General features: G+C 44.7%; 1 protein-coding gene across 13 annotated transcripts in view; it reads right to left on the bottom strand.

Moving 5' to 3' along the window:
• CAMK2G (calcium/calmodulin dependent protein kinase II gamma) overlaps positions 1–19,089 on the bottom strand; it is a 118,134-nt gene that overhangs the window by 6,243 nt on the left and 92,802 nt on the right. For 3 of the 13 annotated variants that reach the window (XM_029958518.1, XM_018069008.2, XM_029958528.1), the window contains 7 exons: positions 13,567–13,599; positions 9,680–9,748; positions 8,042–8,086; positions 7,342–7,390; positions 5,191–5,304; positions 974–1,049; positions 381–475 (listed from right to left, as the gene is read on the bottom strand). In XM_029958518.1, coding sequence (XP_029814378.1) covers positions 381–475; positions 974–1,049; positions 5,191–5,304; positions 7,342–7,390; positions 8,042–8,086; positions 9,680–9,748; positions 13,567–13,599 — 481 coding nt within the window. Of the gene's footprint in view, positions 1–380; positions 476–973; positions 1,050–3,415; positions 3,542–5,190; positions 5,305–7,341; positions 7,391–8,041; positions 8,087–9,679; positions 9,749–13,566; positions 13,600–19,089 lie in introns of all 13 variants that reach the window. The other 10 variants (XM_029958529.1, XM_029958522.1, XM_029958520.1 and 7 more) reach the window with 10 other exon arrangements.

Genomic DNA, 19,089 nt, shown 5'->3' with positions numbered 1-19,089 from the left:
ATGCCTGACCATTCAGTATGTCTACCTCAAACAGACATGTTGATTCCATCAAAATCTGATTATTTTTCCATTTTCATATCAGTAAGAAGTCCAGTGCCTCAAACTTTTAAAGCTCTTGCAGTCCATGCTAGCAAAATATTCGCACCTGGCAAATTGTATGCCTAGAGTGAAGGGGTGTGGGTGTTAGAATTGAAATTGTTGCTGAACAGGCTTCTTGAGGGGAAGGCTGCTGGCCTTTATGAATGCATTATAACCAAGGACAATCAAATTCTTGCTGATTCTGATAGCCAGCAAAAGCAAGGGCAAATTTTCCCCCCAAAATGTGGCATAAAGGAAGAGTAGAGAGAAAGCTGTTGGTGTTACCAAATTTACCCACTCACAGTTTTCAAAGTAAAACTTATGGAAATCCATTCCTTCAACCAGGTTCCCCAGTGCTTCAGGTTCAAATGAGGTCAAGCCAGGATCACAGATTTTTCTGCAAAGAAAAGCACCACAGGGTTACAGTTCGCATTTGAGCCCAAGCGCTATTTGCACAGTGAAGTGCTGGTATGTCATTTGACTCACACCCTGTGTCCACCAACTACATCTCCCTACTCCAAGGAGTAAGCTCCTGAAGGACTCAGGAGCTATTGCAACAACGTGGAGCCAACTAGTTGGCATTTCATATAAAACAAGCCTCTAGGTTTCTGGCCTTGTTTTTATTCTCTTTCTGCTCATTCCACTGCTCTTCCCCCTACTTTTCCTACAAACCCAGGACATTTTCCTTTTATCGCTTCTGTTACTGTTTGATACCTGACTTTTACTTGATATTCATTTAGAGCTCTACTATAACCCCTAGTCTTAATTGATGGAGGCTAAAAAGGATAAAACTTTTTACCATCCCTCACTCCATGACAACTCCTCATACTCAGGAGCCAGAGCATCATTTGCACACAAACTGATAAACAACCTGTCAGAAGTCATCTATACTTACGTATAAGCCTCAAAATCTCCATTGTTGATGGCCTCTATCAGCTGCTCTGTTATCTTAATGATCTCTTGCTTACGCACTGTGAACAAGAAGAAAGAGCAATTTAACTGTGCTTAAGACTTCAGTGGAAATGTGGGGCTACTGGGTGCATCCTACAAGCAGTTTGTAGAGCACCATTAATCTAGATCTCATAGGATGCTGCTCCCTGCATTCTGGAGATATGCAGGAATGACAGCCATCCACATGAGAGTAGGGGGGCAGTGGCATGAAAGGGAAATGGTGATCCCGTAATGCAGGGAGAAAGGAAATAAAGGGGCCGTATTCAATTTTTTTCTTCTAGAAAGGTCTAAGGCACCAGAGGTGTCTCCTGAATGACATCCTGATGTGCTTCTGGGGAGTCTGACCAATGAATGTCAGTGAACATGTGAAGCACTTGTCTGGTAGCTTAAGATGTGGAAAACCTTCATCAGTGGTCATATACAAATGGCCACCACACAGATAAAACCAATTGGAAAAAGTCTCCCAACAACTTGCCAATACCTCAGCTATTATGAATGCTGCAAACAAGCAACTGGGACATGTAGGAATGACTTCTGCAAGCTAGAAAGACAACTGCAGCAGGATGGATGGGTTCCATGAAGAGGTCCTAGCTATATACTAGTGACCACTCCATTCTTCAGGCTGTTAGCTTCTGCCAATCCCTACAGCACAACTCTTTTCAGTACTCTGACAGCACTGCCATTAACCCCGCCCAGCCCACTGAACTTCAAGACAAATGGAGACAAGGATTAACTGTCTACTGTTATTTGTCCTCTATCTGGCCAGCATCTCTGCACTCTCTTCTCTTGGTTCCCCACAGCAGATTACACAGACCCCATCACCTCTGTGGTGTTCCATCATCCATGCTGATCTCAAGAATTCTTAACATTTTCAAAGTTTAAATCAGGTCTCTAAATAACACAGTTCTAGTTCTAAAACTGTATGTGCACCATACCTATGGTACCTAGGCCTGAGCCTATTTGCACAACCTCACACCTCCTCAGCCTTCCCCACACCTGTAGATATACTATCCTGCACATTTAGGTGCATTTAAGGGAGCTAGCATTTAGGAGGTGCCCTGGCATTATCTTCAATATTAAGAGATAATATACAATTCCTACCACTGGAAGTGCCATTTATGTGCTCTTCAGCATCTAAAATGTAGGTATCTGAAATGCAACCAGTCGCCTGACTGTTCCTCCTTTAGGCCCTGAAAGAAATTGGTACTTCTGGAAGTCTCACCTAGGCATCTTAGATGCCTATCATTAGGGGACGGTGTTTAAATCCAATCTGCTATCTTCAGACATTCGTCAGTGAAGCTGAATTCCACTCTCATCCATAAGATGCTAGTCTGAACTGCACGCCTCTCCCCCCCAAACTTTGATCCACACGTGCATCTCATCTCATCATTGATAAGCACAGTTGGAAGAGCAACAAGATGATAATATCACTGGCTATGAAAGATGTCTGCACCTACTCTGGAAATCAGTTAAGAGAATTATACTACCTCACCAGCCACAGAAACCCCTTGGATGGGGACATCTGGCTCATAACAGTAAGGGTTTTGCCACACATGCTGTATACACATCCACATATCCAAAGATATATACAGGGAATGGGTCAAAAGGACTGGGTGGGCTATGTCTATTGTGACAAATTGTCTGGGATTGCTTTCACACGACGTAGAGCTACTTGTTGGACCTCCCTCCCATGCACCACCAATGATGTCCGGAAGATGGAGTCCATGGGAAAGGCTCCATGTGGGATGAGTGAGGGAAATCTGCAGACCACAGCCAATGTGTGCTGACTCATCTCAAAGAGATTTGCACCCACTTCCCCAGTGCCTCGATGCAGCGGCATCAGCCCTGTCCTTCAACACAAGTCCATTCCATCAGACTGTGCTCGTCTCCCGGCTTTCACTCCAGCTAGAGCCGGCACGAAGGAGGTGACCACTTTTTCCCCAGGATAGAGAGCCCCGGGATGTCAGGGGGACAGCATGCACGCCTGCCGCTCCCTATGAATCCGCGGGGCCTCCTCCTTGGCACGGCAGAGGCACAAAGGAGGCGACACTCACAGCACGGGCACCGAGCGCGACTCTCGGCTGCGCTGCCCTCCGGTCAGCGAGCCCGGGGCAGCGCCCGCCACAGCCGCGGCCGGGCAGCGCCAGCCGTGCCGCCGGAGGGACGCGCCGCGGGCGCACAGGGCGCGGGGAGCGGGTTCCCCTCGACCGCCGTGCCCGGCCGGCCCCGCTCCCCGGCCTGCCGCCGCTCCCTGCAACCCGCTCCAGCCGCTCCGACAGCGCCGGTGAGGGGCACAGGGCAGGGAGGAGAGAGGGGGTAGCTGTACATCTAGGGTAACTAGCATCACTCGCACTACTCCACTACTGCTACCCAGCTGCTAACTTACACGGTGCTCGGTTAAGTACAAAGGGAACTACTGGAGTTAACAAAGGCTCCGACCGAGCACGCTCTAACTCCAATGTCTGCCCTGGGCTGTCCCAGGCATGAAGCTTCTCTTCACAAGACTGTGTAGCTGCAAAACAAATGTAAGCGTTAAAATAATAAACAAACAAAAAATTAGAAAGCAAAATAAAAACCAACAAAGAAGTATAGACACACACAGCCCCAGCCCCAGTCGGCACACAGACACATCCACATCCCAACAACTTCTACCTGCTCTCCTGCCTCTGTCACATCACCTGGGCCAGACACTGCTTGGGGCCACCTGGGCACTGATGCAAAAAGCACAGCAGGAATTGCACTAATGCTGCTGGGAGGGAGTTTGAGGGCAACCTAAAACACTGATCGGATAGTGACAGAGCAGCATGAGGGCAAGTACAAGATGGGATTGAAAGACAAAGAAAGTAGGGACATCCAAATCACTGCAAATCTCAGCTCACAGGGAAGTGGGGTGGGAGAACAGTGCCTCGCTTGGCAAAGAAGTGATTTGGCACTCCTCAGTGTACCAAGCAGGGCCTTGCTATGAGCAAGAGGAAGGAGTTAATAAGAGAGCAGTGATGGACAGCTCACAGCAAAAAGGGCTTCAGAAGAGATCATTTCCCTTCCAATCTGTCTAGGCAAAACACCTTTCCCATTGCACCTCACAAACCAGCAGCTTGACATCCTTAGAGCTACTTCAAAAATAAGTAACAGAAATGCTCCAACTGCTGCATCGCATGAGATTCTGGTGCTGTATGCAGGAAACCAGGAAAAGGCAGAAGAGGGCATGCTTGCTTCTTCCTTCCCAGATTGACCTGAACAGAATCAAATACTCCAGATGTTCCCAACTCACACTAAGGATCCTTTTACTATTGCTTTAAATAGCCAGGCAGCTAGTACAGTATGTCTGTGTAGGGGAAAGGTTGGGAATCCCAGCTAGATTTTCTCCAGCTTTTTTTTATATGCATTTTCAAAGTTTTTCAGCCACGGGCTCCTCTGTGGAGGTAGCCAATTCAGGAGATATCAGACAGACATCACCACAACTCGCAGACTAACCACGGTACCGGCTAACTGAGCTAGCAAGACAGACACACAAGGTAAAGCTTACGACAGACAAATGCCCTTCAGAGACAACATTATCTAAGAATTTTCACTCAGAGCACCTGACAATGGATTCAGAAATGCTATGGGGTCTTCCAGCAGCCACAGCCTCCCTTTCCAAACATCCTTGGAGTAGTCTATAAAAACTGGTTTTGGTTCCTTTGGTACTTCTGAGCACCATACACGTCTGGGGTCCTCAGAAGTCCTTGACAAGTGAGACTGAATTCAGCCTAATGCATCCCCTCCATAAGCAAACCTGCACCACTGATCCCATTTACCACAAGGAAAACTAAGAGATAGAGTGACTTACTCGAGGAAACCCTGAAAGGCAAGTTCTCTGCAGAGAACTCCACCTCTCACCCAGATGAAAGCGAGGAAATGAAATTAGCTAGGATGAGGTTCTGGTTGTTTGTTTGTTTTTCCCCAGAAAAGGAGGGAAATATTTGGAAAATTTTAGTGTGCAAAGGAGGGTATTTTGCAGGAAGGGAGATGATTTCTTTTTTTTTTTGGAGTACTGGAAATGAAAAATCAACGTTTTGGAAGAAAGTTGAGGAAAGGAAAAATCTTGGGGAAGGAGAAATGGAAAGGGTGGAGGGAGGGGTGGGAAAAAGATGCTGTGAAGCACTGCACCCCTGGACTTACTGGCTGAGAAACAGAGAGAAAGCTGGGACTGCATGGACTCAGTCTGTGTTTTGCTCTCACTGTGCCTCCGTCCTTCAAGCACTGAGCTGCCGTCCCCGGTGGAGAGAGGGGGAGCTAGCATGGCAGGGAATTAAAACACAAACACAAACAAAACACGCAAGTTCAGTAAATAAAAAAAGAGAAAGGAAATAGGAGAACATTAAAGAAACCACAATGCTGGGCACAAAACATGCAGGAGTGTCCTCCAGGGCAAAGCCAAGTAGACAGCTCTACAACATGAAACTACTGTGCAATTTAGAATGACAGAAGGGCAGGGGGGCGGAGGAAGAACGACACACACTGCCTTTAGCCTCACCACAGTGGAAACAACATATCCCTGAGGCAACTGCCACTGATGGACAAAGACAACGTCTCCTACAGCACAGCAGGACTGATCTGTGTAATCTGGTGTCTATTTAAAATAAGAAGTTGGCAGAGGAACTGCACAAGCATTTCCCCTTTCCCAGAGTCATGGCTATGCAGAACACTGAGAACTCCAACACTCTCAAACCTTTTGGTCTACTTAGTTTTGCTCAAGTGCTTGCTTATCTGAAAAAGTGGAAGGTCAGGAGTGAAAAAGGAACACTAGTGAACACTGCTACATTTGAAACTGAAGCACTAAAATTACCAGAGCTGGCTACAGCACAAACCATTACTGTGCAAACTCCTTCCCTCCCAATCACCATTCAAATGCTCCCTTCTATTAAAATTGTAACAAAAATTTCCAACCTCTGCCAAAAACCACAAAACACAGTTTTGATCTGTAGCCCTATACAACTCTATGGATTTAGCCCTGACCAGCTGCCCTCCTTCATCCCCACCTTCTGTTCCAGTCCTAGCCTTCTTTTCCTCACAGCATTTGTGTTCCTGACTTACATGACCCATTGACTCAACTTGCTCAAGCATGGGACCTCTCCTGAGCAAAAGGTGCCACAGGAAACAAAGTTCTGGACAGATATCTGTTCTGGACGGCTATCCAGCAAAGATCAGACAAATCAAATTCATTACTACCCTACAAAACCCATCCAGTTCCCATCCCTCAAAGTGAGATCCTTAAACCACGGATTACTCCTTGGCAAAAAGGTGGGAGCTAAAATACAGTCCTGTAACGAAGCCAGGTTTTATCAGAAACAATCTGTATTGCAGAGCTCAATTCACTCACTGGCATGTGTTTCTGCTCCCTGTGACTCCTCAGAAGAGGAGTCAGGGCTTGTGATAAGCCACGGGAAAAGCATCAGGAACTAGCCCAGCTGACGGAGGTGACATTGCTGCTACACCACAGGGTCAGCACTGATTTTTCCCTGGATATGTAACTCAGATGAACTACAGGGAGAATGAGAATATCTCTGCCTCAAAACGCAAGCTATTAACACATTTGCCTCAGAATGCAAACTGCATTCATCCATCCTGAACCTTCTCATTCAGGAAAATGTCTGCTTGTCCTTCATTAGGGAGGTCAGGCAAAAGACAGCTGCTCTGACAACATGAGCAGATACGGAACTTGGAGCTCCTCAATTTAAAGAGTTTTACAAGTACAGAATACTTATGATATGGTCACTGAAAGGCGTGAAATCTCTTTTCAGCCTCTCCCTCTACTGATATCTCAGTCAAGGACATGGAAAACCATTTCTATTGAGAGATGGCAGGCTGAGAATTATCTTCATCTTAGAAATAAAAATAGACCCAAATTGAAAAAAATAACAAGTGTACTGTGTGCATAACACTAAAGAGATTTTCAGGAAGGGGTGAAAAGGGAGACTGAGCAGTAAGAGAGGTTTCAGTCAAGCAGACTCCAAACCTCAAGGGACTGGTAGGGATTTTCCACGCCTAGAAATGGAGCGGAGATGAACATATTATGATATTTGCAAGAAGAGAATTCCAACTCTGAGACAAAAAATTAGCTTGGGGCAAACAGTATTTATATACCACAGAGGTCAAGTCAGCCAGTTCCCCAATGCACAGTCCCACTGTGACAGGAATGACAGCATCATGGCAAATTTATGAACTGAGTCAGACACAGAAATCTGGGAAGCTAGTTCAACGCAATGATCGAATCTCCAGAATCCCTTGCCTACACTTAACTGTATTAGAAACTACAGGCAAAACACCTACCTTTCAGATCCTCATCTTCAGTTGTGGTGTTACAGCTCTCTGTGGAACCCTGCATGGCAGAACAGAGCATTACCAGGCATCAGCAGTTGGGACCATGAGCAAATAGTTTGATTTGTTTGTGAAGAAAGATGGGGAAAAGCGCAAAAACATTGGCAGGGATGGCAGGGAGAGGATGATACAAGGAAGATTTGGATGAAAGCAGGCCAAATACTAAGCAAAACTTAACAGTATCTCTGCTCAGCTTTTGCATGTTCAAGCCGTTCACCCAGAACTTTTACAAGTATGGAAGTTACCAAACTCTGTCAAATGAAATCAGATGAGAGTTGCTTCTGTTTGGAAGAAGAATAGCCACAAGAAGCTAAAGAAGGGCTCCTAGGCTTTCCCAGAGGAAGTCTCCGTTTCCAGAAGAAAAAAAAAAAGGTACATAAGTGTCTATATCTTCTCTTTCATCCCACATACAAAAGAGAGTGGTGGTTACACACCACAGTAGGAAAGAGATGTTAATATCTGAACAGTTGTCTTTACTCAGCCTCTTCCAGAGATCCACAGCCATTTAACACAACCCTCCTAGTCTACTGCCAGCAGTATTCAGGAGCATGCTACAAATCAGGCATTGGAAAGGTAGAAACTGAATTAAGACACACGAAGACAAGAACAAGAGAGAAGCAGAGGTTTCTCTGGCAACACTCCCATCCCTTACCTTTATGCCATCTGTAGCATTATGGACAACAGTTGTTTGAGGCTCCTAGGAAAGGATGGAAGAATAATTAAACTCCAGTTCCAAAGCATTCTCTCATTTCTTTTCACTCCCCAGCAAGTGGAGAAAAGGTGTCTGACATTAAAAAAAATAAAATCAAACCACAAACTCCAAACAGCACACTAGTGCCTGCGTGCGTGCGCACACACTTCCTGCACAGGTTTCCTTTAGAGAGAGGCTGCACTAAAAGCTACAGTCACAAGGAGACAAAGCCCCCAGCTTCCCTGCAATTGCCCCTAATTCCCAATTTGCTTCCAGTGAATCAGGCTGGCACAGACACCAGACAGCAACCAAGCAGCCAGTCTGCACCCTCTGCAGCTGTTCATGAAGTAATGAACCCTCAGCATTGTCCTCACTGGAAAATATTTCAGAGGAGGGAGAGGGGGAAGAAAGGATAATACTGGGGCTGGGGCCTTTGTCTCCCAGGTTTTTGGAAAGGTTGCTGGGTATGTTACCCTAAAAAAGGGACATTCATAATTTCCATAACAGAAAGGGGATGAGCCAGATCACCTCAATGCCTCTCAGAGAGGAGTTGATAAGGAACTGTGAAAAAAGGCATATTTTTCTAAAAGTCTCTAAAATGAGCTCCAATTTCAATAATAACAGTATTTAATAATTTAGAAAGGCTCTCTCAGTATCAATAACATCATGAACAAAGCCAGTGAAAAGAAAGCAGAAAATTATGAAGTGTCCCTAGAATCCTTCATCCTACAACAAATAAAACCAACACCAAATTCCCCCCCTCTCACCTCCAAAAAATGCCAAATCCAACTCTCCAGAGACAGACAACAAAGAGCAGCTACCAGGCCTATGGGTGCTAACTAGCTCCTGCACTCATCCCTTCATTACCAGGAAAAGACTTCAGGATCCTGCACCATCTCTTCCCACTGCTGTCACTCTCGCAGGGTGGCTCAGTGAGGGCATCAGGGACTGTGCTGGGCAGTGATGTACACTCACCCATCCTCCTCTGCCACCCTTGCACTGCTGTCTGTTCTTCCAAGCATACTGAGGCAGGCCACACACACTGAGCTGTGCCATTCAATGTACTTGGCACAGGGCACCTATGAAGCCTGCACACAGCCCAAACAGAAAATGCCAGCCCAGCAAGTCAGCGAGCTGCCCAGGATCAACTCAAATGAGCAGGCCAAATGGGCCATCAAAGGATTCCCCTAAAGCTTCAGTCTGCCCTTTCTTCTGTGGTGTCCTGAAGTCCATCCTCCATTTCCTGAGTGTTGGAGAGTGGATGGAGCTTGACACTCTCTTCTTCCAAACCTTCCCAAAGCCAGCAGGAACAGTTGGACGGGACACACAGAACTATACAGGGATGGCACATGGGGAAGTCCAGGCAAGCTGCGATCCCCACATCCAACCACAGCTCTGCTCAGCACCCCCAACCCAAAGCCTGTGAGGCTGTGATCAGGCCCCACAGCAGCACAGGAACACAGACAGAACGAAGCCAAAACATAAGCTGAAACAGAGCAGCACAAGCAGCACTCGGGAAGGAGGGTGGGGGAAGAAGGGGAGAGGACAGAATCAAAATTAAACCAAACAGGAAAAAAAAATAGCGGTTGGGGAAGATACCATGGACGTCTGCACTGGGGGTGTTTCTTTTGCAGTGCTTACTATACTGGTTTTGTTGTTGCTCTGTGGCTGAGACAGAAAAACATGGTTTTAGTTCCACTGCTGGGCAGCAAAGGCAGCAAGAAAATGACAGTATTGTTTCAACCCCAACCATCTCCTCAGACCCTCCCCTCCCCACAGGCTCAATCACCAAGAAGAGGGAGGATGAAGGAGTGCTGCCCAGGTCGCTGGACATCATCCTTCCCTCAGAGGCAATAGAAGTTGTAGGGGATGTACCAAAATCCAAATGTACATGGACTGCTAGATCTATAAGGAAGGAAAACAGAAGGGGAAAAGGCAGCAGCCCTAAGGGATGGGGAGAATCCTGCAATGACCACTAACAAAAATATCTGGTAAGGGAGAATGAAAGATGGCAGCAGTCCTGAGAGAAAGAGACTACAGAAGTGAGAGACACATGATAGTCAAGGTGCAGTCTCAAACAGGGCACACATGAGTCAAGTCTGAGGAGTCCCAAAGTGTACAGGAACAGTCCTAGGTATGTGATAATGCTAAGGGTTCCAGGGAATCTACTGATCCAAGGAAAAGTGTGGTCAGTCCTAGAAAAGGTAGAGAAAAGGTGAGGTAAAGTGTATTTTATCCCTGCTGTGACCTGAACAAAGAAGTTTCAGGACCAAAATATGGAAATGGATGGGTTGGGACACAAGGAAAAGGCCATATAGTTCTGCAAGTAGGAAGTTCTTTGGATGGTGCCCAGTAGTTTTTCATCTTTTCCCCTCTTCAGTCTCTCTTGTAGCTGTGGCAGAAGCATAAAATCTCCATTTCCTGCATTCCTGCATCCACACAGCACAACAGTGAGGCAATCACCAGCTTGCTGAAAAGAAGCATCCCACTGAGTCATGCACGTCAGTAACATCAGGAATGAGCAAAGTCTATGTCTGTAGGAAGCCAAACCTGTGTCCGCTAGTATATAGTTCCTAGCCCAAATGTAACCCCCACACCAGGTATACAGCTCTCATGCTGCCAGACACCAGCAGCAATGTCAAAATCGGCACCACAGGAGCCCCACTCAAACTCCTTGGTTTACAGATTCAGGGTATCAGATGGGAGCTCTTGGCTCTCAGTGTGCCCTCACTGCAGTGGCTCTCTGTCCCACTGTTCTCAGGGAGTGCAAATTCATACTGCAAAACATCAGGCCCTCATCACCACACCACAAACACCACAAAGAATGTAGAAGTGAAATGCTGAGCTGGAAAACATCTGCCAAAGGTATAATTATGTCAACCAGTGACAGACCTTATAAGGCTGAGACTTTACACACACCTACTCATACTTCAGTTTTTCTTCACAAGCAACATGTCTTGACTTAACTATCCCTTTCGGAGAGGGAGAGAGAAGAAAGAAGAGGAAGATGGGGCAGGTGTAGAGAGGAGAAAGTAGAAGAGAGAGGCATGAATGAATTCCTCAGAAGTCCATGGAAAAAAAAAGGACCATATGATACACCCAAAGCTAAGAAAGGAGAAATACGACAGAAATTACTGTTTGCTGCCTCCTCCTATACATCCCTGCATTGTCTTAAGACTCTGGCTTTCCTAGAGCTTTGCTTTCTGCATGTATTTCCAACCTGATGGCAGAAGAGATGACAGTCACTGTGGATGTCAAAGAGGAGCAGATCAACCTGAAAAAATTAATCTCAAGCTATTTTGTGGCATAAACACAATCAAACTTCTGGCAATGCCTGGGTCTACCTCTCCACACAGCACTGAGGTTCCTGTACTTCTCCAGAAACAGTGATTCTAATGCAGAGATCTATCTCTCAAAACTCTTCCAGTGAGAGGAATGCAGCACATTCTTCTTAGTCCACTGGGATAAGAAGATAAAGTTATCATGAAAGAAGCTATAAGAAAATAATTCCAATTTTTTGGGAAAAACAAAACCAAAACAAACATCCAGGACGCCAATGTTCTGAAAAAAAGCTGACAGCAGCTTGTTAGGTGTGGTATGTTGCCTTATAAAATACAAACCCACACACCCAAAGCACACAGCCTACCCTCCAGGCTGCACTGAGCACTCAGTTCATCCATCATACTCTTCCCCAGCCAGTGGGCTGAAGAAGACTAAGTATCATGTTTGCTACTCCAGAATCACATAGCATTTTACTCCAGCACAGAGTCCCAATGAAATTAAAGGCAGCTTACCCCAAGAATTTCTCAGGGGGAGGTATCTGACATACTGAGCTTCCTGCACACACGTCTTGTGGCCATCTAACCAATTCCTCTTCCTGGAAGAAACTAGCCTTGCCTTCCCAGAGCCCCAGGTGGCACAACCAACTCTTACCCCTCCTTCCTTTCCTACCATCTGCCAACATCACAGTCACTGGGCAGGCTGTGTTTCTTGGTAATTTGGTACAGCTCAAGTTAAAAGAGCCCAATTCACATAAAAAGGTGCCAGGCCCTTCTTAAAATCTATGTAACACGATTAGCTTTGGCACAGCAGTTGGCAGCACTTCCTGAGCTAGACAAGAGACAGACAGACAGGCACAAACGACATAGAGGGTGCAAGAGAAAGAAAACAGACCAGTGTTCATATCGGTAAGGACACACACATCTAGCCAACCAAAAGAAAATAAGTACCAACACATGGGTTATCTCTGGTTATTTAGCCACCTTCACTGCTTCCATGTTCTCTGAGTCTGACACTTACACAGCTTACATATCCCAGCTGCTTTAATACGATATGCAAAGGGAATTTAAGTATTGCTCTCAGTGGGCACAGAAGAAGGGCAAGAAAGGCACAGTGAACTCTTGCCCTGCATAAACACAGGGCTGGTGAAAAGTCAGTCCCTCACATCAGACTTTCAAAGCAGTATTTTGGGATTAGGTTTTTTTGTGTGGTTTTTTACAGTTTTAAGCTGTCATTGAAGGAGGAAGAGGAGAAATATCTTCCAGGTAGTAAAGCAGAAACAATTATTCTGCTTTCTCAGTACTATAACATTCCTGTTTTTATCTGAAATAGGAGAGAAATCTTTTCTGTTATTTTTCTGTGCAAAGGAGATAATACAATAATTGATTTTTTTACTTCAGTTAATATTCATATCTGTCTCAAAGTGTATCACTGGGCTGTGTATGACTCCTGACAATATGACACTGGCCAATTTCCTCTTTGCTCCCTTGAGAGTGGATTTGACTACTTTTTTGACAAATTCTATAGATGTCAAACATCTGGATGAATGAAAAAAGGAAATGAACAGGACAGGGGAGGCAGTTACTGGGTATTTGGTCATGCTGGGATACATAAACAAGATCAGGACAAAAGGAAGTTTTGGATTATAAAGGCTCTGACAAACCTTTTCAGTAAGTATACTAAAAAAAGAAGTGACCAACAGCTCTGAGCTGCCTGGTGGTGCTGTGCCCACACGTTTCATCTGAACAGCGGAGCCCATCAGTCTCTGCCACATCTGCAGTGACTCCTAGTTTGTTCTACACTGCAAGGCTCCTATCAAGGATGACAGCACCAACACCAGGCAAAGCACCTGCTCCTCTTTTTGGCACCTCTGCAACAGAATGACAAAGCCTCATGTCCAGGCAAGGCACGGACCTGCTCTGCTGAGCCCAGGACAACCACTGCCTTTTTTTTTTTTGTTTCACACTCAGAGCAGGCAAAGTCAAACTGCATTGCCCAGCAGTCGATTTTCTGCACAAAATGGGAGCTGTATGTGGCGGGGGGCCAGAGGATCACAGAGCCCTTGTGGTGAGGACATGGACCTTTGAGTGCACACGGATCCCCCCCCACCCGGACATGCTATGTAGGGTGATGAGCACAAGCCGAGCGTGCATGGCATGAGAAATGGCGGACGCACGAATCGCAGGCAGCTTACGGGAGGTGCTCACCATCAAATGCACACTGGAGCTCGACTTCCTTTTCTGGACACATCATTGAGAGAGGGAAAGAGAAGGGAAGAGAGGAGATGAGAAGAAAAGCACAGAAACTATTCACACATTAGTGTGCCAGCAAGGGCCCCCCTGCCAATAACGCTCCCCTGAGGCAGGTGTAAGCAGCAGCAGAAATGCACAGACACACGAGAAGGAGCAGAGAGAAGTCACCATTAAAGCACATGACTACACACCAGGGGAAAGGGCAGGGCTGAAGATCCCCATCCCCTCAAACATTGAAGTCAGAACATAGGTGCCCCACACATTGATATAAGGAGGGAAGAAGAAAGAGGAATATATATCCACAAGATGTGGGATGCAAGGGGGTGCCTCTCTGTGCTCTCCCACCTCAGCTTTCCCATCCACACTGAAGAGGTAGGCAGAAAGTCTACATGTGTTCGCATTTGGAGGAAACAGGGATATGTTTGCAACTCAAGTGGGAGGGTAGGGAGGAGGGCAGAACAGAGGGACACCCCCAGGGGCCAAAGAAAGAAGGGGGAACTTCTGTGCATAGCATGGGGAGGAGACAGGCTCCCTCACACAGCATTTGGGGCTGATTGGAGAGGCAAGGTACACTAACAAACAAGTAAGACAGAGGCACTCAACAGCCAGAACACTTTGTGCTTTCAGATTTCTCCTCGGTTTGTGAAGAGAACAAACAGGTTCAAACATTACTTAACCTTCTTGGACTCTACTCTTGTTCAACAGCATCTTCAGTCATCTTCAAAGATACCTTCTCACTGAACTGCACTCTCCAGTAAATGAGACTCAGCATGAATTTCTCTGCTCTTTCACTAAACTCTTCCTGTCATCCTGTCTAAGCTGAGCCTGGCAGGTCTTCCAGCATTACAATGCTACTCCTTCCCCCTGCTGTCTCCACATACATTTTCCATCTGCCCTTCTTCAGTACTATCTAGGCTATTTCTCTGCTGCTTACCACAGAGTCTAGCTCACATAAGTAGTGTAGGACAGCACGTCCCAGTCAAAAATGATGATGGTGTGGGCTCAGCTACATACCTCTGGACTCCTGCACAGCCCACCCCTGGAGCAGCCTCTTGACACACTACAGGCAATGGACTTGTACCTCCCCATTTCATACACTTACTGAGCCTTCACAGCTTTTAGCTTGCATGTTGCCTTCATCCCTGCTATCCTCACATCAGAGCTCAAGCACACATACAGACTGACATGCCTTTGAAAGCACAAGTGCCAATGTTTATTTCATACCCAGAACTACATTCCTAATCACACCATACAGTCCAGAATCACACAGCCACTGCATGAATAGACTCAAAGTAGCAAAGCTTCTGCCTCATCTGATCTTTAATTCCTGTGCAGACAGACTCTGATCTGTTCTGCATTTGGCTCATGAAGCTTTCACTTCACGGAGGCACAACTTAGGGCTTGGCGTTACATGGTTTACAAATTTGTGATTTCTCTCATATTTTTTTCAGGACAATTTAGCTTCTCCACAGGCTTTTCCTCAAGCTAGAGCTAAAATATGATGTACTACCAGTGAATGAATACAATGCTTAGATCACCAACAACCCAGAGGAATCCTTGTACCCAGTAAAAACAGGCTGCTCCAAAACTTCAGTTTGACTTTTAATGTATCCTGTAAGTTGCAGCAGGCAAACAGAGACTACATGGATACTGCAGGGAAACTGGTCTCTGAGAAGTTCAGTCTCATCTGAAGTTCATACAGGTTTCCAGTGAGTTACCAAAAAAAGGGACAGAAAACGTTAAGATACAAGCAGAAGGTTCAATATGAAAAGAGTCAACGAAGCCATGCAGAAAACAAACACCCTCCTACACAGAGGCACAAGTAACAATGACACGGGAGGAAACAGAACCCTCCGCAGACCAGAATTTAATTAGAATACAAGCTAAATTTAAAACAGCCTTGGTCTATTAACATGGCATGATGTAGTGTAGAAATCCCAGAAAGCACATTATTGCTGGCTACTATAATAACAGGGGCAAGGAAAGCTAGCTAGGCAGTATGAAAAGGGTGGGGAGTGAGGTCTGTGTTACAACCAGAGCAGGAAAGTACTACTAAAACACAAGACAAGTTAGATAATGCCAACATGAGGTACTGGCAGTAAGTGCTAAAGCATCAAAAATTATTAAGTCAAAACATATACAAGGAAGTTACTAAAACCAGATCAATCTCCCAATACCATCTTAACAGCTGCATCAGAACCATCTATGTTACCTTCCCAAGGTGACTAGCTGAGTGAGCAAAACTTTTTGTTCTTCTTGCAATGTGACTGCAACTTAGCAAAGTAAATAAGATAAAGAAGTTTAGTTATAGAGTTCTCTTTCCCTTCCATAACACAGCTACATCTCTAAGAATTACCAGGCAGTGCAGAGATGTCACAGGGAATGCAAAAAACTGTTAAAGGCAGACACATAATCTACGGTAAAGTACCTCACTGATCACTTTTTCCCTACACCTGAGTGACAAAACATTCTCCCAAAGCAGAACAGACCACATATCTAGGGATGAGTGTTTGTTAAAGTTGTCGAAAGAGGAGCATATTCTCTGCAGTAAAATTTAAGGAAGACTCTTGCTTTAGGTAACAATAAAGAGAAGTCAGCAGGTGACAGAAGACAACCTGAAGAATCACTGTCTCTTCAGTATAACAATACTAGAAATGGCCACTGTAAATCTTTCCACAATACATATTGGAAGATGCTATAGGAAGTAGAGTGATTCTAAGCAAGGTCCCATTCACAGTCCCAGGCACTTAACATGGCTATTTTTTTATGACAACTTTTTGCATTTCTATCCTCTACATGCAGTTCTCCCCCAGCTTGATACTGACAGTATATGTTAAAGTGTCACATTTGCTGCAAGTCATGTTCCTATGAAGAGTATAGTAATTTCAGAACTTGAGGTAGGAAAAAATTGTTGAACCTAAAGCAGATCAGTAAGAGGCATCTTGAACTAGCAAATCTGAGGTCCTATTTCTATTTCTATTTCTGGTTTAGCCCTTTTGTGTGATGCTGAGCAAATAATTTCATCTTTGTCAATCCATCTCTCTTGGCCTTTTGTCAGCTTGTTTGTTTAACTTGTAAGCTAACAGGCAGGGATTTCCTGCTTAGCCATCTCTACAGTGCTGAGCACACCGGACCCTTGATCTCATTTGGTGTTTCTAGGCATTACAACAATGCAGTGAAAAAACTGAATGCATCAAAGGTGGGTATAATGTGCTACTGGAAGTCAGCACTTAAACAGATCTGAAGCACTCCCCAGGTGTCTTGCATAAAACAGTTCAGCACAAAACTCAGATGAACTTGGGTTCTCCTCATTTAGCTTCAGCATAGTAACCTTTAAATGTATGGCTTTAAGACCACAACAAGTCCAGATACAGAGATAGGAGCAGTAGCTCCTGTTGGTCACTGTGTGGATGTTACTTGACCCTTAGGGATTTCATAGGTTAGTTCACCTTGCTACTGTGCTTTCTCTGTTTAAGGCACACTTTCACCAACTGCTTTCTCAGCAGCCATGCCAATTTACAGAGCATTCTTCCTTCTCCACATACTCTTTACTGTGCAAAGGGCAGGGAAAGCTGGTACCCACCAGGCATAAAATGTACACTTACTGCAATATTCTTTACAAACAGCAGAACAAACGGTATTTGATGCCTCTTTGCAGTTATGCAATATGAAGGGCAGATTTTACAACATTAACCTGGTTAAACAAAAAAAAAAAAAAAAAAAGGATTTTTACTCTTTCAGCTGAGTTCTCCTTTTAGCTGCTATTCAGCTTCTGCTGGGAAAGAAAACAAAGTGCATGTGGCAGAAAGACAAGGTAGAAAATCAACAGATTTTGCAGAGCATTGCAAGTGAACGCTGTTAAAATCTCCTGCATTCCACAGCATTCTCCACAATTTGCTATTTACATGGTGTCACAGTGGGCCTGAAAAATATTATTGTTATACGTCTATATATCTTAATCACAAACTGAAGTGGTCAGAAGTAAACAGGAAAGAAAAAAAAAGAAGACACTAGCAAAGAGCTTAGAAAAGGACCAATTTAAAAACACAATTACATACTTAACTAAAAATATCACTTTGAGCATTAACAAATTCTGATTATAGAGATGGATCTAACAGGCCCTGCTAGAACTGGAAGCACACGTAGCCTCTGATATCAGTAGGAAGCAAAACACCCCTTTGGAAAAAAAGGGAACACAACTGTTTGAAGTGCTACCCAGAGACAGAAAAAAATCAACGGCAGGACTGTAACACTAACTACAGGGAGCCCAGAACCTGACAAGGTAAAAGAAAGGACATTCAGCATAAAGTGTCCTTAATCTTCATCCAGGTGTTTGCCCCAGCCCACTCCTTAACCCCTCTCTCACCTTGCAGTAGATGGCAAGTCCAGATTACAAGCAGAAAGGGGAACAAGAAAGCAAGTAAATTTGAGATGAAGCTATCTAAAGTAAACTCTAAAATGGTAGCTGCACAATGTTGCTCATAAATTTAGAATCTTAAAAAAATACCTGGGACCTACAGCGGTGGCCACAATATATGTGGTATGTTACATGGCTCTGCAACTCATCAATCAGTATCTTCTAGCCTCACTTTCTGGATTTGAAAGCTGAAAAGCATGTTCCTTGGGGATAAAACCTGGGCCTTCCTGTTGCTACTCCATCAGCTTGGATCCAAATTCTGCTTGAAGAAAGTTAGTGCAGCACTACACAGGTTTGTTGAGCAGGCAGAATTTAAGATTCAAGGCAGTTTAAATCATTCATTATTTAAGATAATGGAAAAGTTCTCAAGTGCCAAGCTGATGAAATATCTACCAATTAGCAGAATTAGTACTTGAAATAGAAGCAACAGTGCAAAATGAAAACCAGGAATGCTTCAAATAGATTTTGGAAAGGAATTTGCTAGAGGAGAGGGTCATATACACAGAAATTTATCAAAATAACATCCGTGTGGACACACCTATATTGGAATTAAAAAGTGTTTCTTTTCCATTTCCCCCTCCTGATTTAAGCTTCCTCTACTCCCTTCCAAAATGGTCTGATGCAAGTAAAATGCATGCATCCTAATTGCTTTAGTGCTAAACTTCCTTCAGCAAAGGATTAAAGCCAATTCCTACGGAAACAAAAACTGTGCCTTTTTTTTTTTACACCTCAGGTCAACACAACTCATACTAGATGCTCATACCACCACCACATATGACTAAAAAATCATTGCTCTCTCTCATTTATGCTAAATCAGCAACTACCTGCGACACCTTCCATCAGATATTTACTAATACAGTTTTCAAGGAGTTCTTGGGAAGAAAGCATGAGAAAGATGTATAGGTCTCACTCAAGCTTGCATACTACTATGTAATAGAAATTCCTATTGTATGTGTCAAATAATGCAGAATTCTAGCACAGGCAGCTCTGAATACCAGCCAAAAGGATGGGAAAGTTACGTTGAGCAGAAAGTAAATTAAGACAAACTGGTGATGGTTTCT

The sequence above is a fragment of the Manacus vitellinus genome, unplaced genomic scaffold, assembly GCF_001715985.3.
Source record: "Manacus vitellinus isolate BGI_N305 unplaced genomic scaffold, ASM171598v3 scaffold_15_pilon, whole genome shotgun sequence".
NCBI classification, from domain to species: Eukaryota; Metazoa; Chordata; class Aves; order Passeriformes; family Pipridae; genus Manacus; species Manacus vitellinus.
This window is presented reverse-complemented; position numbering and strand designations above follow the sequence as displayed.